The 20,925-nt window shown below is 41.3% G+C and overlaps 1 protein-coding gene across 3 annotated transcripts; it reads right to left on the reverse strand.

Moving 5' to 3' along the window:
• Positions 1 to 339: 339 nt before the first annotated feature.
• Positions 340 to 20,859, reverse strand: pabpn1 (poly(A) binding protein, nuclear 1). 3 transcript variants are annotated; one of them, XM_039789775.1, is made up of 7 exons: positions 20,379 to 20,859; positions 16,829 to 16,937; positions 14,134 to 14,201; positions 12,320 to 12,426; positions 9,310 to 9,397; positions 7,180 to 7,331; positions 340 to 1,039 (listed from the first exon to the last, which is right to left on the reverse strand). In XM_039789775.1, the coding sequence occupies exons 1-7, from the start codon at positions 20,511 to 20,513 to the stop codon at positions 844 to 846; spliced, it is 855 nt and encodes a 284-aa protein (XP_039645709.1). In that variant the 5' UTR covers positions 20,514 to 20,859; the 3' UTR covers positions 340 to 843. The 3 variants fall into 3 exon arrangements, with proteins under 3 accessions (XP_039645709.1, XP_039645711.1, XP_039645710.1); XM_039789777.1 differs by lacking the exon at positions 20,379 to 20,859 and adding an exon at positions 19,947 to 20,091; XM_039789776.1 differs by lacking the exon at positions 340 to 1,039 and adding an exon at positions 2,073 to 2,196 and having other exon boundaries at positions 20,379 to 20,857.
• Between the last annotated feature and the right edge of the window lie 66 nt (positions 20,860 to 20,925).

Raw genomic sequence — 20,925 nt, forward strand, 5'->3', positions numbered from 1 at the left:
GCAGTAGCTCAGTCCATAGGAACTTGGGTTGGGAACCAGAGGGTTGCTGGTTCAAGTCCCAGTACAGACCAAAGTAGGTGTGGATTGGTAGCTGGAGAGATGCCAGTTTCACCTCCTGGGCACTGCCAGGTGCTCTTGAGCAAGGCACCGTACCCCCCTCAACCACTCAGGACGCTGGCCCAGCACCGGCAGCCCACTCACTCTGACATCTCTCCATTTGTGAATAGGTCCTGAGCAGGCCTGTGTGTAGTGATTTCTAACAGAGTGTAAATTGTAATTTCCCCACTGGGGATCAACAGTATCAATTATATTAATTATAAAAACTCACACAAGACAGTCTCATTTTTACACAATGTCTTTATTTTTTTTTATTTTTTTTTTCCTAATTACAGACTCATGGGTTAAAAATAAAAATAAAAGCAAAACATTTGTTCAAACCCATTCCCCCCTTTCAAAAAAAAAAAAAGTCTCCACACAAACCCCACCCAACTTTCCCCACCCTAAAATAACAGTTCCGCCCACTCCATTTATTAAATTAATAATCAAAGCCGTTAGTTCGTCAGCTTTCCTCAGACAAGCCGTGACTGCACTGCGCGTCAGAGAAAGGGAGTGCCTTAAGGTCCGCACTGTACACCCCCAAAAAATACCCTTGCCTCTGGTCCTGCCTTCCTCACTCGCACGCAAATTTGCCTGCCACTCAGTATATCTGTATATAAATCATGTGTTGGATTGGCTGCCTGGTAGATGCTGTGTGTATTGCAGTGTGCTGTGGTGTATGTTGAACAGGTGTGTGTGTTTGTGTGTGAGAGAGCGCAAGTGTGTGAAAAGGGACTAAAAGCATCGTCAGCGTTTGCTGTTGTAGTAAATGCCCCCCGCGGCGGGCCTGTGGTCACCCTGCCCCCCTCCCCCGCCCCCCCACACGGACAGGATGGGGTGAGTGTGCATAGCAGGAGCAGAGAGAGAGAGAGACGCTGCGGAGACAGTGGGGGGGGCCTGCGCCACCTGGGGAGGGGTCGTCAGCCTCCACTGGTCCTGAAACCTGAAACGACAAGAAGTGGTCTAATATACAGAGAGAGGACCGGGGAGGGGAAGGAGGAGAGACGGGAGACAAGGAGCACAGAGGGAGAGAGGGGAAAAAGGGGTGGTGGGGATGGAGGGGTTGCACGAAATAAAAACATTGATGCCTGTCAAAAGAATAAAATGAGATGTGGCCATGCCTGAGTTGGAGGGGACAGGTATGGAGGAGAGAACGGGGAGGTGGCAGCAGGAGGAACCCCGCCCACGAGAAGGAACAAAAAAAAATTAAAAATCTATGCATGTACAATCCCATTGAACACTGAAGGACCATGACTGTCCACAGGAAGAAAAAAATAAATCACAATCCATGGTGTGATGAGCCAAAGAAGAGGGGAGGCAGGGGGAAGAAAAGCATGAGTTATAAAATGCAGCGGAGGGTAGGGGTGAGAGGTAGAAAACGGCAGATACAAAAAGGGGTTGAGGGAGAGGTGGGGAGGTAATGATATACTCCAAACCACAAACTTAAAACACAACAACAAATACTCTGGCTAGTGGAAGTTTACATCTGTACGGTACATTAAACAAAAACAAAATAAACAGTATATTTTCTTGATGCCGTTTCCTCCCATGTTTGTTTTCTTTTTTTTTTTTTTTTCTCTTGTTTTGGTGGTGGTGAAGGGTGAGTGGGTGGGCTGTGTTGGTGATGGTGTGAAAGCAGGAGGTCACAGCCAGACCAAAGGAGACACATCTGCAGCCTGAGATACCACCATCTTCCCCCCCCCAACCCCCCCCACCCTTCCCTCCCCTCAAAACCAACAAAAAACAGAAATCTGCCACTGTATTCTTTCCCCAATGGCCAACTTATACCTTACCAGGTGTGACTGCATCAACCTCCGCACACGCACTCACACACAATCGCACACTGCGGCCAGTCAGTCTCTCTGTCCAGGAGAAGTTTTTTTTTGTTTTTTTTTTTGTCTTTTTTTCTCTCTTCTGGGGTTCTCTTCTTTTATTGTTGGGGAAGGGGGGGGGGGACTTTTTTTTTTTTCATTCTGTTTTTTTTTTTTTTTTTTTTTTAAATGGGAACAGAGAGGGGAGAGGGTTGATAGTAAGGGAGTGTCGGGGAGGGAGGGGGGTGTTTAGTAAGGGGAATACCACGATGTTGTTCGCCCTCGGCCCCTGGAAAAGAGAGAGAAAAAGAGGGTGAGTTTTTTTTTCTGGCTGGCTTAAAAAGACTGACACCAATTTCCTGGTGTGATATTATATAGTATATATGTGTGTGTGTGCGTGCGATTGTGGCCAGAGAAAGGGTCTGCAAACTGAAGGGGGAAAGAATATATTTATATCAAAATGAATGACACAAATTACTATATCGACATACCATCTTAACGGTATTGGGCCTTTGATCTCACCCGGTGTTGTGGTAAAAACAATTCAGTCTGGAAGAATAGCCTACAGTGATGAAAGAAGCTGAAAGCAGCTTTGTCAAGAGAGGAAAAAATGGTTTGACTTCCAGATATTGGAATAGTGATTAGTGTGTGGGTGTGAGGGGACAGCGAAGGCACTCTCTCTCCCTCTTTCTCTCTCTCTCTCTCTGCGAGAGCCGCCTCTGGGGTCACTGTGGGGAAAGACCTTGAGGACAAACAGCACCACACATATACCCCCAGCAAGACACAGCGCGCGCGCACACACACACACACACACACACACACACACACACACACACACACACAGAACTTACAACTGCACCATTCTTACACACTCAAAACACTGCCCGACACGTATACAGAAGCCAGGCAGCAGCAAACCTTCCACACACCAGGTTCTCTTTCTCACATACACACATTCAGTGGCAACAAACAAAAAAATGTCACACTGGGACTGAAGCCAGTGATTGTCAGGCTAGATGCTGAGGTCAGGCTGCAGTAATGAACCCTCGTTTCTGGAAGTGAATGCTGTAAAGGTGAATCTGGGTTGGAGTATGTATGTATGTGTGTGTGTGTGTGTGTGTGTGTGTGTGTGTGTGTGTGTGTGTGTGTGTGTGTGTGTGTTGGGGAGGGGGTTCATGTACATGCAGGGACATACACTCTACATAAGCACAGAAAAGCAAAAAAAAAGGTTCTTCCACATCATGAGTACAGTATCATCTTCTGGCTCAAATCAAAATCTTGGCTTTTCACCATGCTAACTTGGGAAGATGACAATAACAACGTTAATGGATGCAATACTGGAGAAAATACTTTTTGCAGCCAGAGGCCAATTTCTGAAGTGCATGTAAACATGAATGACTCTTTACTCACAGGCTTTTAGTCAGGGTGCAAGGATTTGAGGTGGTAGACAGAGGCCACTATTTGGCTGTGTTGTCCTTTAATGCTATTAAATCCTGGCAGACAAGGCTGTACTTTAGCCTGCACAGAAAAACACTTGCTGTGGCCTTGAGTCTTAATTCTTATAAACAATGATAGGCCCTGCAACACTTACACGTTAATGAAACATCTCTTGGACAGCCAAGCACTGAAATCTTCCCAAGCACATAATGGGTCATGCAGAGATTTTGTGTTTTTCTTCACCATGGATGTGTTCCAACGACAAGACAAGGCACCAGTGAAAAATAAAATAATAAAGTGTTATTTGGTTCTGATCATAGCCCGATTCGGTTCAACTGCAGCACAGACTTAAAGCTCCATTGTGTAATTTTTTGGAGTTTATTCTTAAGCAAAAACCCCTTTGTTCTGTCACAAATATGTGCTCATTCATTGCTCAATTACTTCTACCAACTAATGTTGCGCCTCCATCTTTAAAATACATTAGCCAAAGAGGGACATACTTTTGCGCTTTTCACTCCGTGGCACTGATGACTGTAACGGATGCCAGGGAAAGAGGGGGAGAAGATTACGCGTGACTGCCGGCAGATTTGAAAGCCTGTTGAAAATGGAGGATTGCGCCTATTCTCGACGACATGTAACAGACACGCCAAGGAAGCTAAAAAGAGAATTAAAACGACAACGTGACAGGCAAAGCAACAAGACCAAAGTTAATATTGGAGTGGCTTTTCCAAGATGGAAAGAGCTCATGAGGAGCAAGGATTTTAAAAAGGGACGCCGAAGTTGCCTGCTTTCTTCTCGAAAGGTAATTCTGCCTTATTTGTGTAAATTCAAAGTTTTATAGTTGTTACTTGCTTGGCTAACTATAGCGTGGTTGTGCGTAACACTAGAACGACATCTAGGATACTTTTCCTCGCGTCAATGGTGAAAAAAAAGATTGTCTACCTTAAACGTAATCATATGTGTCGTGATTTTCCTGGCAGACAACTCACGTCATGTGCAGTTGTAACACAGACTAGCTACAGCTAGAACAGCTGCGTGTAAACGATGGAAATACTAAGAGCTAATTTCGGTTTCACTGACATCGTTCATACTGCTCAGAGAAATATATTAAAAACACAAACCTCAGTTGCTTCTCTCCTACACTGTAAACACCGCCTTACACTATTAATCTTGTACAATATACAGAATAACAATAGCACTGATACTTTACTAACATTAGCTCGCATATGTTTGGGAACCTGATAGCTGATGTTAGCAATGAAATGGTACCAAAATAACGTACAACTATTGTTACACTGGAAGGAACACTCACGGATGAAATTGTCGCTAATTTCGGGTTCGGCCACCGCAGGAGTTTAAATGCGCTTGGAATGGGGGCAATATTCAGTTGGTGGTCATACACAATTTCACCGCTAGATGGGAGAAATTCTTACACAATGTAGCTTTAAGTATGAATTTCTAATGTAGCAACCAGACAGCCCTTCTGCTCTCCTCCGCAAGAAGCGATCAAGGCCATTTCAAGTGGAACAACTCCACTCACTGGCTGCTATTCTGTGGGTGATTAGAACATATTAACCAATGCTGTTAGATACTGGAAAGATCAGTTATACTCTATACAGGGTGTTTTTTATGATTATGAGTACAGTCACAGTAAAATCACTAGTGGCAACAAAAATTATTTAATGACCTAGGAACTGCCAGGTTCCATCTGACCGACTTATGATTTATTTATTTATTTTTTTAAATCACAGCCTTTCGATAGATGTCAAATCTTACTTTCTATTATGTTCACATAACTGTAAATCAGTCAGACGACAAAGTCCAACGATCACAGTAAGTCTTACCTAGGCATACAACCCAACAACTTAAAGCCTTCAAAATAAAATGCAAATAATGCCTGGAGTCTTCCAGCTAGTCGACGACCCATTACTATCAGCACTTTCAGCTTCTGGAGACTTTAATATCAACAACCCCTCAGCTTCTCCCCAAGTCTTTGTGTGCCTTGTCCTGCAGCTCGGGCCAAATCCCAGTGAGTAAACTGGCAGGGTTCGGGTTTCTTGGTATGTGTGGGAGTACACCGAGTGATTAGAGAGATTCTGACCTTGAGGTTCAGACACTTTCTCACACAAAGGAATGAATAGGGATGTAACCCTTTCTTGTGGTTATTTTAAAAGGCAGCCTTGCTGAAATGGGAATTAATTGCCCAAATACTCGAGTCAAAAGCAAGGGGAAAGATGAAACAAGAGAAATACACAAGATAAAAAATGTGCATGTAACTGCTGCACTCTCATCTGGAAAATGTTCTTTGTTAAGTAGTAAGCAACGGCCTGAATGATCCAGCTGCTTTTCAGGGATAATCAAATCAGAATCTCTCAGTCTCAAAGCTCAGTGCATGTGTGGGGAAGTTGGCATGCTGATCAACGTGTTTGGCACCACACCTCCTTTGTCGTCTCAACAGAAAAAAACAAGATGGCTCCACAGGGCTTATATGGAGTTACCAGTGAAATTCTTTGTAGCCTTGATTTCTTACTGCCTACAAGGGCTAGCCACGGCTTACATAAAAGAGGGACAGTACAGTAGATTACTTTATTTAATTGAACCTCTTGGTTGTTTTTTGTATCATATCATTATTATCATATCATTATCATTATCAAGTGTACTTCCAGTAAATAGTTAGCCAAGTGTTTTAATCACATGCTGTAAAATGTGTTTGCAGTGGCCTTGCGGTAGAAACTAGACTACAAAAGACTCACAGGGCCCCACTGCATTGCTCTGAATTGAAGCCTATCAAAACACTATGTAGAAAGCCAGCAGAATCCCAGTGCACAACACTCTGGTCAACACCAGGCTTATTCGGTTGTTCAATACGGATCACAAAAATGCCAGTAATGAGACCGGTTTCGAACATAGTACTGATGAGATTGAGCACTAAGCAGCAGCCACAAAGTTGCAACAGAGTAAAGCAATGCTACAAGTCACTGTACTGATCTTCACGCAGCTCAAAACAACTAATGCAGTGTGTATGTACAGCCGGGGAAGAACAAACTGATGTGCACCGAGTCCGTTTGACTAAACTGAAATGGTTTTATGTGATGTGGCATGCAATGAGTCCCCCCCCCAGTCCCACAACGGATGTGATGTGATTTCTGACCAGACCACATGGCATGTAACTGTATCTCTAATACAATCTATTTCTATAAAGTCAATAGCATGATGAAATATGATTTAAGTTCTAACAAATCTTAGACTCATTTATAATCAAGATTTGAGGAATTGGCTGTAATATTTACACTGCACCCAAAATTCAGATGAAAAATAATTTTCTAAAATATACACATTTTTTTTTACCTCCTATCCATTGACAATGCTCTGATTGCTCTAGCCCTTTTGTACTTTTAAAAACTCTTACATTGTACTATCCTGCCAATTTAAATCTACTGTAGAGTGAAAAAGCAATTTATTACTAAACCCCATCCCCCGTTTTCCTATCAAATGGCAATGATCATTGATTTCCCCAACTGGACATTAGCTTCCTTACAATACAAGGAGAGGACAGCATTAACCCTTACAATATTTGAGCCAAAAACTGGCAACACAGTTTATAAACAGTCTAATCCTTAGCTGAATCCCTCATCTGTCCAACAAATACCAAATAAATGAATCATAATTGCAGATCTATGTAAATATTTAAGAACAACTGCTAATTCTGGCTGGTCATGATGGTCCGCCTAGTCTATCCTGCCCTTTCCTTTCGGCAAACACAGAGTGAGGTGCAGTGCATGCAGGTGCAGTGTTCTCCCACAGTGTCAGAAGTGAGGCGTCGGCGTCAGCTCACCTGAAGGCCCGTCCTCTGCCTCTGGGTGGTGTGTAGCCGCTGTAGTAGCGTGCACGTGATGAGAAGCTTCCTCCCCGTGACCGGAACCGAGCCCGTGGAAAGCCGCGGTCTGTGGTGCTGATGCCTGGTCTGTTTGTTCTCTTAGCGCCAACCTGAGGAGCGAGAATAAAGCAAGGGAGTTCCATTAACCAAATTCCAATCAGTTTCGGACCCCCCCCAAAAAAAATCTTGAGCCTCAAAAACTTTGCATTTTGGTAAATTTGTATGCAGTCATTTATGGTGTAAATGTCTTTATGTAAAAGGTAAACAAAGGGGGAAGGGGACAATTCAAAATATAAAAATACAATGGAATATAATGCAGTTAGGCTCTTAGGCATTCTGTGTCAACACGTTTGATTCTCTTCTGTGTCTTTTGTTTGGGGAAGTAACCTCTTTAAATGTGCATTCATTCATTAGATCAATATTGCTCAGCTGAAATGGTTGTAGGAGTGTTAACGGTACATGCATTTGTACCGGACCCTTTGGGTACAGGACTTTCGGTACGGTGCATGTACATCGAATGCAGTCTTTAACAGAAATTATGAGGAGGAACATACTTCAATTTCGAGTTACCATACAAATATATTAAGTGGTGGACCAGAAGTTTGTCTAGTCTCCACCCTGCACTTTGAGTGCTTTACACACACTTCGCACACAGTAGACTTATTCCAGCCAAGCCTCTCGCTAGCTAGCGTCATGGCCAATCTAGAGAAGCCAGAGATTGAAGACCGTCCGCTATCATTAAGGTCTCCTGTTTGGAAACACTTTGGTTTCCTGGTGAAATACAACGGACAAAAACAATTGGATAAGACCAAAGTAGTGTACCGACATTGCTCATTAGTGATCGTGTATGTTTCTGGCACTAACATGAAACGGCACCACGCGAATGTGAAAAAAAGAAAAAGAAAAGCATAGTGCAAACGCAGCTGCCCTCGGCATTGGTGTTTTTATAGAAGCAGATCTACGACAATATTAGGTTGTTGAAAACAGGTTTATTTTTTTTTTATTTTTTTAAGATGATAGATAGCTAGATAGATAGAGGTGGAATGTAATGAAGTACATTTACTCAATTACTATACTTAGGTACAAATTTGAGTACTTTGCTTAAGTCTTTTCATTCATTCCACTTCCTACTTCTACTCCGCTACATTTCAGAGAGAAATATTGTACGTTTTACTCCACTGCATTCATCTGACAGCTTTAGTTACTAGTTACTTAACAAATTAAGATGTTTGCCCATAAAAACACATGGTTCACAAAATACAATGTTTTATTATAAATTAAACTACCCAACAATATAGCCGCCTGCAAGTCCCGCTGAAATGATTAGTACATTAAAAACAGAACAGTTTGGATCATTTCCAGTTTGAGGATTTTTTTTATCTGCATTGAGTGCTTGTACTTTTAATACTTCAAGTACATTTTCCTGATGATACTTAAACACTTTTACCTAAGTAAAATTTTCAATGCAGGACTTTTACTTTCAGAGGATTTTTACAGTGTGGTATTAGTACTTTTACTTAAGTTAAGGATCTGAATACTTCTTCCACCGCTGTATATTTTATTATGTTATATTGTTTTGAAAATCTTTATTCATTGGAGAACTCATTGGTAGTGGTTTGCAGCAGTATTTTAGTTCTTCTCCATTTTATTTATTACAATTCATTTAAAAGTTTGTTTAAAAAAGAAAAAAAAAGTAAACCGATTGTTATTTACAAAAGTTCATGATAAACAAGCACTTTTTTTTTGCTTCTTTACTTGTTGGGATTTTTTCCCCATACTGTACCAAAAATGAACCGAACCGTTATTTTTTATGTACCATTACAACCCTACAGTATAGTAGTTGCTTATTGTCCACACAAGTTAACTTCCGCTTCTACTCTCTGTTTAGAGGCACCAAAAACTCCTCTATGCAGGAAAAACACTGATCTGGTTTACACTTCAGGAGGAAATGAAACAGTCACTTTGCCCCGATTCTTATTTACTCTCACGATAGGGTCACTTTTGTCATTCTGACCGACGACCGCTGAAATCTCAATGTTAGACGCTACCAGATGAAAAAGTAATAGCTGAAATTTCAAAATGTCTTACCTTTATCTGCCTTCCTCTGAAAAGGGACTCGTCCAAAGCCATGGCTGTCCTTACAGACTCTTTGTCTGCAAACTCAATATAAGCAAACCTGAAGAAGAAGAAAAAAGAAGCAATCAACTTGATGTGGAATACTTGTACTTCTGCTCAATCTTCACTTTGATTAATAGTTGAATAAACTTGATTCTCAACACCAATCTGACATTTCACTCAGCTTTATAAATGGTACCTAGATTCTTGTATAACACCATAAGGCCGCATTAAGACTGCCTGTGTCGGCCGTCTGACAAAAACGCAGGTCTTTCCATTAAAAAAGAATAAACGGCAAAAAGGTGAGTCCGACTCAACTTTTGGAAAAAAGAAACCCCACGCCACACTGCGGTGGTCAGTAGAGGTGTTGAAATTAATCAAATAATCGATGCATTGCATCGCGGACATGGACGATGCTGCATCGATGCAGTGGCCCACCATAATCGATAACGCAATGACGTCGCTCGTTAATTTTCCGGCCGCGGCATAAACATTCAAATGAAAAATAACATTCTCAGTAGCCTAGCTAACCCGTCTCTCACACACACACACACACACACACACACACACACACACACACACACACACACACACACACACACACACACACACACACACACACACACACACACACACACACACACACACACACACACACACACACACACGAGAGTAGAGAGGATCGCAACTCGAGAAGAGGAAAGAAAACACTGAGAAACATCGAGAGACGTTGGAATAGTCAGCTACCTTGGAAACGATCGAAGTGGAATAACGAAGCTGAAGAGGTGTAGCTACACTACGGCACTTTTCCTGTCTAACAGCTGTGGTTTAGAACAAACGTTCTAGTGTGCCTGGCTAAAGTTTGAGCTAACGGATTAGCTAACAGCGGAGAGTTGCTGGTTTGGAGGACGCTGATTTTGGACCGGAGAGGTTGTGACTGGTTTTCGTGTTTGAGCTGCGTTTCTTGGACTAACAGCTAACTGTAAGCTGGATTTCTGTGCGTTTGCTTTACTGAAGATAACGTCCAGCTGGCTGCTGCACGTCCACATGAGCCCGCAACGTTTTTCTTTTCTTTTTTCCTCTCTGTGTGTGTGGGTGGGTGGGTGGTTTAATAGGGTTTGAGTAAGTTTTACATTGAAACTGCTGTAAGGAGGAATAATTTTGTGTAGCTGGAGTGTTTTCAGTGGAAACTGAGATAAACTGGTAAAGGGGTAGTTGTGTGTAATATCATTTGAAGAAATATTGCAGTTAGCATAATTGAAGGGTGTGATTTGTGTTATTTTTTTTTGTTATTCAATCTAACGACCAAATGTTATTTATACATTTAAGTTATTATTCAGTAAACAGTACATTTTTTGTTAAAGAGTTGTCTGGGGTCAGTTATTCCAATAGAGCACAATAGATTTGCTGGTTAAAAGTAGGGTGGTATATGACTAATCCAAAATAGGTAAACCTTCGTGGTAGCTACTTTAAAGAAATAAAAGCAAACACTTCATCATTCCAGTCTGAAGTTAAGTATTGCAGCTTGGGCATTGCACTTGACAATGCAAGTCTGTCAAGGCAAATATCCTATATGGCTTTAATAGAATTTTTTTTTTTGAAGCATCATGATGCATCGAGATATCGAATTGAAGACCTGATAATCGTAATCGAATCGGGAGATCAGTGAAGATTCACACCTCTAGTGGTCAGTCATGTATGTGCGTTTTAAACTACGGTTTGAGGTGGTGTGAGAATCCCGTACGGAGTTTGTGTAACAGCTGAATGTTTCCTGAAACATCTCTCGCTCTCTCTACATGACGAGACGCAATACATCTCTATAACAGCAGGCGGCGCTAATCTGTATTGTTGCCCAGGAAATGAAAACCAGCAGCTGATTGGACGAACGTGTCACATGGGTTTGTTTTCTCCAGAAATTCAAAGCCAGACTGTCAGGGCGGCCGCTAAGAATACGATCTCATATTGTACTAAAATAGTTCACTGAAACGTGTTTCTGAAAACATTTTAAGCGAGAAATAGACCATGCAGTTGCTGAATCTGTCTTCATTTCAGCTCAACAAAGGTCAGTTTAAAAGATTTGTCAGATTTTGAGAAACTGTAGTCACCTCCTTCCGCTCCCCATTTCCGGGTGAGTCCCGACTGCCCTGCCGCCGACCGAACACGTCAGGTCGGCCAAAATGAACGCCGACAGCCCCCGAGACTGACGACGGCACACACAGAACAGATTCGCGCCACTGACCTCGCCAGACTGTCTAACGGCCGATAATCGGCTAAGTGTGTCCCGGCTATTACACAACCTCATCACACAAAACAGGCCATGTGTAAAGGACTCTGATGGCCCCCTAGGTCACTTATCCAGGGTAATGTGCAAATCGCACATTTCTTCAAGTCTAATAAATGTCTATCACACAACTATAGGTGTCAAATAACTATAAGTGCTCAAATGCAAAGAAAAAGCAGCAACATGCAAAGCATGAAAGCAACAGTATTTTGATTCTTTATAGACATACCACTAGTGTAATTTTAGAGGATCACAAACATCTAAATGGTAAAGGAAATCATTTCCCTGAAGGTGAATAACTTACGTTTGTATAAAGTTAAAAGCCAGTTGTGGTGGGATTTAATGCAACTTTCTTTTACCTATACAGAATATTCTAGGCTGATAGCATTTGTATTTGTATTTTTTTTTTTTTTAACACAGGAAAAGTGAAATCCAAACTCACAAAATGTTTGACAGTTGTTCAAATCTGGTCCCAGGCAACCATTACTGTTGAGCCCTGGCTTTTATTTTTTTAACAAAAACAATCACAGTCAACCTTTCAGCTTTAGTGAAACTCATTTGTATTAATTTGTCCATCCAGTTTGATTTTGTCTCATTTCTATGCCAATAGTGTGACACTGTGGAATATTTGACACAAGATAGTAATTTGTCATCCACCCCTCCATTGCTTAATGAAAATACAGTATAATGATAGTGTATTACCCTTTGGGATGCCCTGTGTATTTGTCACATAGGATGGTGACTCTGTTTACTGAACCGCAGCCATGAAAGTGAGCCTCCAGCTCTTCTGCCGTGGCACCATAGTCCACCTGCAGAAAGACAGGATAAAAAGGTTACACACCAAGAGAGCTGAGATATGTGAGCATGTGCACTTTTGCAGATTTTTGTCACTTTTAATGTACTAAATTAGGCAGACTAAAATGAAAACAACAAACACAGCATAACTTTTAAATGAAGAGAGTGAGGCATTAAAAAAACATAAGGAAAAGAAGCTTTGTGCTAGGGAGAGACGTGTATGATAGGCTTATGGTGTTGTCATTTATACATATGTTATTTTGGTTTAGGATTATCCATTTTGTTAAATGGTCTGGAATATTGTAGTTACTGTGTCATCTTTTCTTGATTTTTATCTGGGTGGGTGGTGATGATGGAGGAAGGGGGGGGGGTGTTTATGTCGCAAGTTGTAGGTTTTGTATTTTTTTGTTTTTGTGATCACAAAATATTAGGAAAAACATAACTATAGACAGACAGAAAAAGACAAATTAATTTAAATCAAGCCCAAATATAAAAACACAATCATCGATATTAAGTAATAATACAAATGTGGGTGAAACTCAATATTCTTTAGAGTTCAGTAAGATTAATCCTAAAATATATATAGGAAGAATATGGCACCGTTTTATTTCAGTGTATAGCAAGCTGTCCTAATAAAGTGACTGTGTGAGAAGGGCTCCAGTGTGAGAGGCTACCAAAAGACAACTGAGAAGTTACTGGGCTCCATGGCTGAGGTTAAACATACTCTGGATAAAACTATTGTTGCCCAGGTGCTTCACCAGTCACAGCTTTGTACTTGACCACAACCCAAACATAATGGCAAAGATACGCAAGTAAAGTAGTAAGTAAAGTAAAGCGTTATGTAAAGCATCGTTAAAGGGGCCCTATAAACCTCATCTATCTATCACAGTCCTGGAGTGACCCCAACCTAAATCCAATCAATAATTTGTTGCAGGACTTAAATTGTTTTTCACTCACGGTCACCATGTTAGTTCACCAAGCTTGGGTGGTTTTGCAAAGAAGAACGAGGGTGAAAGTGTCCAGATGCACAAAGCTGATACAAATCCAGACTAATATAGACTTTGAAACTAATAAAACCTTACAAAAGTCCAAGGGGGTGAGTTTATACAGGCACTTCACAAATCTTTGCCAAATCTTAGGGAAGTACAACGCATCACCAATCACATCGGTATCGGCCGATGTTGGTCATTGCTTTGTAAAAAATAAATAAATAAAAAAAAAAGCAAAACTGGCCAGATGTCAACAGCAGATGATTATGTCGGCCTATCTGCCGTTGTGTGTGTCAGGGCAGCGCTGGTGTGAAGTTTATTTTTTGCCACGCAAGTTTTTGACACAGCACTGGATTCACTTTATAGTATATAGCTGTGAACGTAGCGGTGCAGTCTGTGTACAGTTTTTATCTGAATAAATGCTACTGCTCTTCAAAACCCAAGCCAAGTTCCAGCGTCTTGCATGATGGCTTCTGGTTTAAGTAAATGATTAGCCAGGCCGGCACGTTTGTTTTATGTTGCTTAGATACAGATTTATGATCCAAACTTTTCACAGCAACTTTCATTAAGTTAGCTGTGTATATTTTAGTATCGGCAAAAATTTGTTTGAAAATATCGGCCAAAATCCAATAACGTGCATTCCTATTATTTTTCTTTGACGTCATCTAAAAAGTTGCAACAAGAAACAAGACAATGTGGCCAAAATGGCATCTATAAGAGACAATTACTCACGTTTCCGACATAAATAGATCTGCCATCTGCTTCCATCTTTTCCTCGATGGACATGATGACAGGGCCGACTGTACAGGGGAGGGGGAAAAATGGATTTATATGAGCAACAAAATATTTTAACTGAAACCAAAATATTCCAAACAGGTGTTGTTTAAACAGCATATTGCAAAATAAAGTACATCTACCAGTGTTTCCCATACATAGGTTCTACTCGGGCGCCCCACCCAGGTAGATAAAATCCGAAATTATTATTTTGTTGCCCAATCAACGATGTAGTGCACACAGACCAGTGGCCTCCAGCCCCTCCCCTTCGTGAAGTCGCGCATGCATGACACCGCGTCAAAATGATTCACTTCAGGTCCATAGGCTGGTCGTAGGACGCCAGCGTTTCCCATCATAGGTTTTACTTGGGCGCACCGCCAAGGTTAATTGAGACCCACCCAGGTAGATAATATTCCCCAATCATGTGCATGCATTTTTCACACTGCACACTCTGCGTGCATGACAGCATAACCTTTTTCTTCACTTCAAAATTTTTTTTTATTATTATTTTTTTGGGGGGGTTTTTTTCCGTTTTTTTTTTTAAAAAATATTTTTTTCCCCCTACAATCTTTTTATTTCTTTTTTTTTTTTTTTTTTTTTTTTTTTTTTTTTTTTTTTTTTTTTTTTTTTTTTTTTATTTTTTTTTTTTTTTTTTTTTTTTACTTATTTTTTTTTTTTTTTTTTTTTTTTTTTTTTATATTTTTTTATTTTGTGCATTAAAAAAAAAAATATAATAAAATATTAAATTAATATTTATTTTTTTTTTTTTTTTTTTTTTTTTTTTTTTCTTTTCAAGGCTCAGATTGTTACTAAAAGTGTCTGACAACATTAATCGATCTCAGGACGTGACTTTTTGTCCGAAGACAGCGGTGTGGAGAGTGGAACGCGAGGTGAGAAAAAGGCATTGAGGTAGTCTGTTGTTTCAGAGTAGGCTACAGAAATTATAGGCTCCTGTTATCTAAAAGATTTTCAACGTAATGGCTCAATATTTAAATGATTGACAGTGTGGATGAGGTCGATATAATTTCGTATTCATTTGAGCCAGAGTAGGCTATAGTCAATGGATGAAGTATACAGATGAAGAGCAGGGGAGGGAGAGGGGGGGGAGAGACAGACTGCAGCCAACGACCTCATCCACATTGTCGAAATCATTTAAATATTGAGCCATTACGTTGAAAATCTTTTAGATAACGGAAACCCGATAATGTTATCAGACACGTTTAGTGACAACCTGAGCATGTCAGCACCACAAAAAAAAAAAGTCACTTCAATCAAATTGCTTTTCAGTAGCTTAAGCTAGCTATTTTATTGATCAAGTAGTGCGGTCGCGTCCACACAAGCTAGTGTAGGGGGGACCAAATGGTGAACACCGTTTGTTTACTATTCAGTTCATGTAATTTTTGGGATGACAAGATGATATATGTCTCAAAGAAAACTAAAATTGTGCTACTACTGGACTTCAAGCCCACGAGAAGAGCTGAAGACGACGAAGCAAAGTGTAAACACTTAACCAAAGAGGTTATTATAACCAAAGATTCTAAACCGTCCGTTATAATCTCACTAGTCTATATCGAAGTCCATTTATTGGATAGTTCCGCTGCTGCCTGAAGTTCCAGCAATGTCCCTCACTTTCCGCTTTCTTTGAGTTAGCTTTAAACTCCGAGGTCGCATAGAGCAACATTAACTGGAACCTCTGAGCAACGTTAAAGGCCGAAAATGGTCAGTTTTAAGAAAAATTTGGATTGTGCAACAAGGCAGGCCTGTTTGGTTCATTTGGTGAATGATTGTAAAGATTTACAAAAGAATATGTTTACGGCATTTACTCTGTAACTGAGACGGTTTGGGACCTATTGGCAGGGATTTGCTATGGACAAAATACACAAGGCCATACACTGGTAAAAGAAAATGTTGTTTAGCCATGTATCCAGCTAATTTAAATAGCTCAATTTACTGTATTGTAATCTTACACTTAACTTTATTCAATATATTATATGGCGTTTTCTTTTGTGGAGTGCAAATGTTGCACCAAAACAAGGACCTTCCCGAGACTATTTTGCAGAGTACCAGCCCCTGCGTCTGGAGCTTAGCCCCGCCCAAGGGGATTGTGATTGGTTTAAAGAAATGCCAATAAACCAGATAGAGATGGTCCGATACAATTTTTTGCTTCCCGATACCAATACCTGAACTTGCGTATCGGCCGATTCCGAGTACTGATCTGATACCAGTGGGTCATATATTTTATTATGTTTTAACAGCTGTATACTACTATCCCTGTTTGGATGTGATATGATTTCTATCTTTGCTGTTGGTCTGGCTCAGGTTAAACTCCTTGTGAAACATGAACAAACATAAACAGTGAAGGCCACAGAACCTTTTTATTATCCAGTTTGACAGTCAGAACGGAAGAACAACAAATAAACTAGATTTTCTTTAGGGCTTTATTACGTGGTATCGGATCGGTATATAAACTCCAGTACTTCCCGATACCAGCATTTTAGGTGGTATCGGAGGCGATACCGATACTAGTATCGGAACATCTCTAAAACCAGAGCATAAAAAAATACTAGGGGCCATTTGTTACAAGCAGCTTGTACACAAACACGGTGACGTCAACATACAACAAAGAAGAGGTCTCCCCCTCACAAAAACACACCTGGTGGGGGGCTGAGATTCATCTGTTTCTCCACCTCGTTCTGGAGCTCCTTCAGCTTCTCTGCCTCTTCCTCCATCTCTCTCACTCTGGCTTTGATTGCCTCCAGCTCCTGAAACACAGACACAAATCTCATTAGAGCCGTCAGTCCATCATGAGCACAATACAACTCACCGAAACATTAATCACAAGTGTTATAATCACACAATGTGGATGACAGTTATGCTATGCTAACAAGTGCTTACAAACTACCTAATCTAGCCATGAAAATGTAAACAAATGTGACCATAACTCCCCTTTGACAACTCTAGGGAAGGTGGCAGGAGCAAGGAGATGACAAAATGGGTGGAAGTGATGGTGCTGTCATAACATGACCTCAATCTAAAAAGCAGCAAGTGTGCGTTGTTTTTAGGGCTGAAACAAAACAATTTGATTACTAAAAATCATCCATGCAAAAATGATTTGCCTCGAAGCTTTGTTTAATCAATGTTACCAACGTATCGCTCACAGTGTTTCCGCACGGATGATTATTACTGTCGCACACATGCCATGAAGACTAACGGCAGCGTAAATAGTGAGGGGCTAAGAAAAGAGACAGGCTGGAGAAAACACCCAAGTGTCCAAAGTTTGCAATCCATTCAAACCTAATTAAAACAAAAACTCTGTACAGTGCGTCTACTGAAAAATCAAACTAGCTTACCACAATAATACCACAACGTCAGTGCTTCAGCATCTCAACAGAAAACATGGAGTCTAACTTAATACTCTATTCCACGAAGCGGACCCGACAAAAGTAAATCAGAGTCGTATGGACGATGAAACTACACCAAACAACAACTACTAAAGACAAGAAAATACATAGTGGTGACCACAATTTGAAGAGCTGACTTGTTGACTATCCCTTCGGAAAAACAGCTGATTGTTGCGCACCATTTTCTGTCACTCTCTCTTCACGGAGAGACAGCTGATCAACGATCTACTAGCATAAGTGTAACAGAGCTGTGCGACATTGTAATCAAATATATAAATGAAAATAGGTTGAGTATAACTAATATTTACATAGAGGCCTATATACAGATCCGTCTCAGGTTGAAACGTGTAGTTCTGAAAGTTAAGTTGCACAACTTAAGGTAATGTTTATGTATGTTTAATGTACGCCTTAGTTTGAGGTTGTTATTGCATTTCAGAAAATATTTTCTTTAAAAACAATGTAATATGGCACTTAAATGCACTTAATGTTTAGTTTTTTGAGAGATATTGTAAACAATGTTGCCCTTTTCCGAAAATTAAACCAAACTATTGTATATTAGTGCTCTTCAATAAAACAAAAGTATTTCTTATCTGATTACTCGACGGAATAATCGGTAGAATACTCCATTATTAAAATAATCGATAGCTGCAGCCCTAGTCGTTTCTGCCCAAATCAAAAAACCACACATTGAGACTACTTCCATCTAAAAATGTACTGTCCGACTGCCCCTGACCCTTCACTCTAGTTGCAATGCCTCTAATCCTCCACATTATTTTTTACCATACAGCCTTAATCGGGCAGTACAGTAGCTGCCTCCTACAGCTTAAAACCAAAGTGATGAATCAGTATGGCACGCTCCGTTCATGTTTCCTGTCACTTCTCAATGACTATAAAGCCCATGTTCAAAGACAGCATTAAATGGATACAACACACAATCCAAATGACGAGTAAAACCATTTGTAAACACAAGTAGCCAAGATTAATTTCAAGACATTTGTTTTGTTGTTTACCATGTACATACACTAACACAATAATAAACATTCAATCACACAAAAATTCTAACTGATATCACCACAGGCTCATGCACCCAGAATAAGCATTTGTAATTAATTTATTTTGACACTGAATATGTGAATAAATAGGCCTAATTTGTATATTAATCAATAAGGGAATTGATTTGCTGCAGCTCTACTACAACTGAAACTCAATTTAGACCTTTTGGGAAATAACTGGAAATGCATTTGGGGCGGTGTCGATGATCAGGTCTGAGGACAGAAGACATAGTGAAGCCCACTATCACTGCCAAACATTTTTATATTCCTATAGTGAATAGAGAGATGGCTGTGTCCCCACGTGGGAGCGGACCCTCCTGCCTGACAGTGGTGCACTGCAGCACAGTGGGAGTCATTCCAGCTTCACCCAGGGCTGGTGCCTGTGCTGACAGGATTTGAAATGTAAAGGCTCTTTGTACAACTGGGTGCAGTGACACAGACAGACCATATTAAATTCAGGTCCTCTCACCAGAGGGGGTGGGGAATGCACGGTGACATACTGCATGTGATGGTAATGGCCCCATCATTGCTCAGCCCTCCAACCTTTATCTGCAACCATTATAATGCTTGTCGAGATCATGGAAGTGGTGAAAGCAATCCACGTTTACAGCAAGCTTGTTCAAAATATGCCATCCGACACTGACATGCTGTAGCGCCTATTTTTTTGTCGCATATTCAGTGCAAGCTTTTTCACTCCCCTCCCTTCTCCGATTCTCCTTGCTCCAGCAAAATATAAAGGATGCAAACCCAGCCCCTCAAATACCGCAACCCCCTCCTCCTGCGTTGTATGCCGCGCTCTCACTGCCCGACTGACAGCACTACAACCTAAAAACCCACCTGGACATGATGCATATACATTATCAGGGAATATGCGCGAGTGTGCAGGTGCTGGAAAATTAAAATTGGGCACACTACTGCTGATTGTGCATCTTGAACCATCATAACGTTAAAGCAAATCCTATGTTCCACTGATGCGCGATACCAACCGTCGTCCAAAATAAGACAAAGATGATCAGGTGCATGTCTGCCATCTCCACCCTAGCTTTGTTAAACCAGCTAGCTTGCTAGCACGTCAGTGTCCTGCTGTGGCATGCTATTAGTCTAGCTAGCAGGCAAATTGTATTTTAATGTTTTATCTCGTGACTAGTGATTAAGGTTGTCTAATGGTCATTTCAGCTGCAGTCCTTGATGCTGGTGCGTGCGATAAGCTAATGTTAGCCTGCTGATGCTCGGTCATTTTTTAGGCTCACACCGGTGCTTGAAATGCAGCAGCAGCCAGCATAATGGTGAAGGTAAATGGAATAAAAGATGGAATTACCGTAAGTAGGTCGCCTTCTCAAACAGGTAGACTCGCGGAACTGCGGCTAATGGCGGCGGCCTGTCCTACCCTCGCCCCTGACTGTCTCCTGCATCTCTGTCTCGCATTTTTGAGACGAGGATTCTTTCTCCCCCCCGCCCCCCCAACAGCTCGAGCTGCTCCCTGGCGCAGAGAAACTTGCGCCGCTGTTGCGCCAAGATGGCTGCCGACACCACGCATGTCACCACCCATTTATACTGCACTGCGTGAACCACAATGGCGGTTAATATCGACCTGGCAATAGCAGTAACGCACACAGCATGTGTGCCCGAGATTTGTGAAAAACTATCAACACATTTCTTGCCTGCTATCCATAACGTTACTCCGCTTCGGTCATAACGTGTCCTGGTATGCATGTGGGCTCTCACAGCTGAAACAATGCCCTTCACTTACCGGGTCTTCAATTGCGGCCTCTCCCTCTTCTAACCCCGGTTCTTCGTCTCCGACACCCGGGTCTTCCAGCTCGGGATGTCCGGGGTCTGAATCTAGTAGGGATTCCTCCGCTAGTCCGTTACCGAACTCCGCCATCGCCCTGTTCCAACTGTACCGACGCGCCTCGTGGCCAAACCAACGTTGCAGGCCCCTACTCACGCACAAGGGGGTAGAGTGAGCGGGGCGGTGAAAAGAAAAAAAAACGGCGGAAAACGCCGCTTTAGTAAAGTTAAAATGGGGAATAAAATGCTAGCTACACTTAAAGTCACTACTCAAACAGCACACCACGATGAACAAGAACTGCTGTTTTACTCACTACCTTTAAGCAATGGTCCTAATTTACGACAGATAACCTAGTTTATTTACTTAAATGAGTATATAAAAAAGGCGAGGACTCTACGCGAGAGCGGCAGCTTCCCCTCAGTTCAGAAATGGAAGCCGGGGGCGGAGTCATGTATCACTGCGGGCGTAAAACTCTCAATCCTATTCGTCAGAGGATGATTCTAGA

Source organism: Perca fluviatilis, chromosome 22 (assembly GCF_010015445.1).
Source record: "Perca fluviatilis chromosome 22, GENO_Pfluv_1.0, whole genome shotgun sequence".
NCBI classification, from domain to species: Eukaryota; Metazoa; Chordata; class Actinopteri; order Perciformes; family Percidae; genus Perca; species Perca fluviatilis.

Excerpts from the sequence above, each read along its gene's own strand:
- pabpn1 (XM_039789775.1), bottom strand. The coding sequence starts at position 20,513 with ATGGCGGAGTTCGGTAACGGACTAGCGGAGGAATCCCTACTAGATTCA. Across the intron at positions 7,332-9,309 it reads TCAGAGGAAGGCAGATAAAG|GTTGGCGCTAAGAGAACAAA; the intron begins GTAAGACATTTT and ends CTCGCTCCTCAG. Across the intron at positions 1,040-7,179 it reads GGCAGAGGACGGGCCTTCAG|GTTTCAGGACCAGTGGAGGC; the intron begins GTGAGCTGACGC and ends TTGTCGTTTCAG.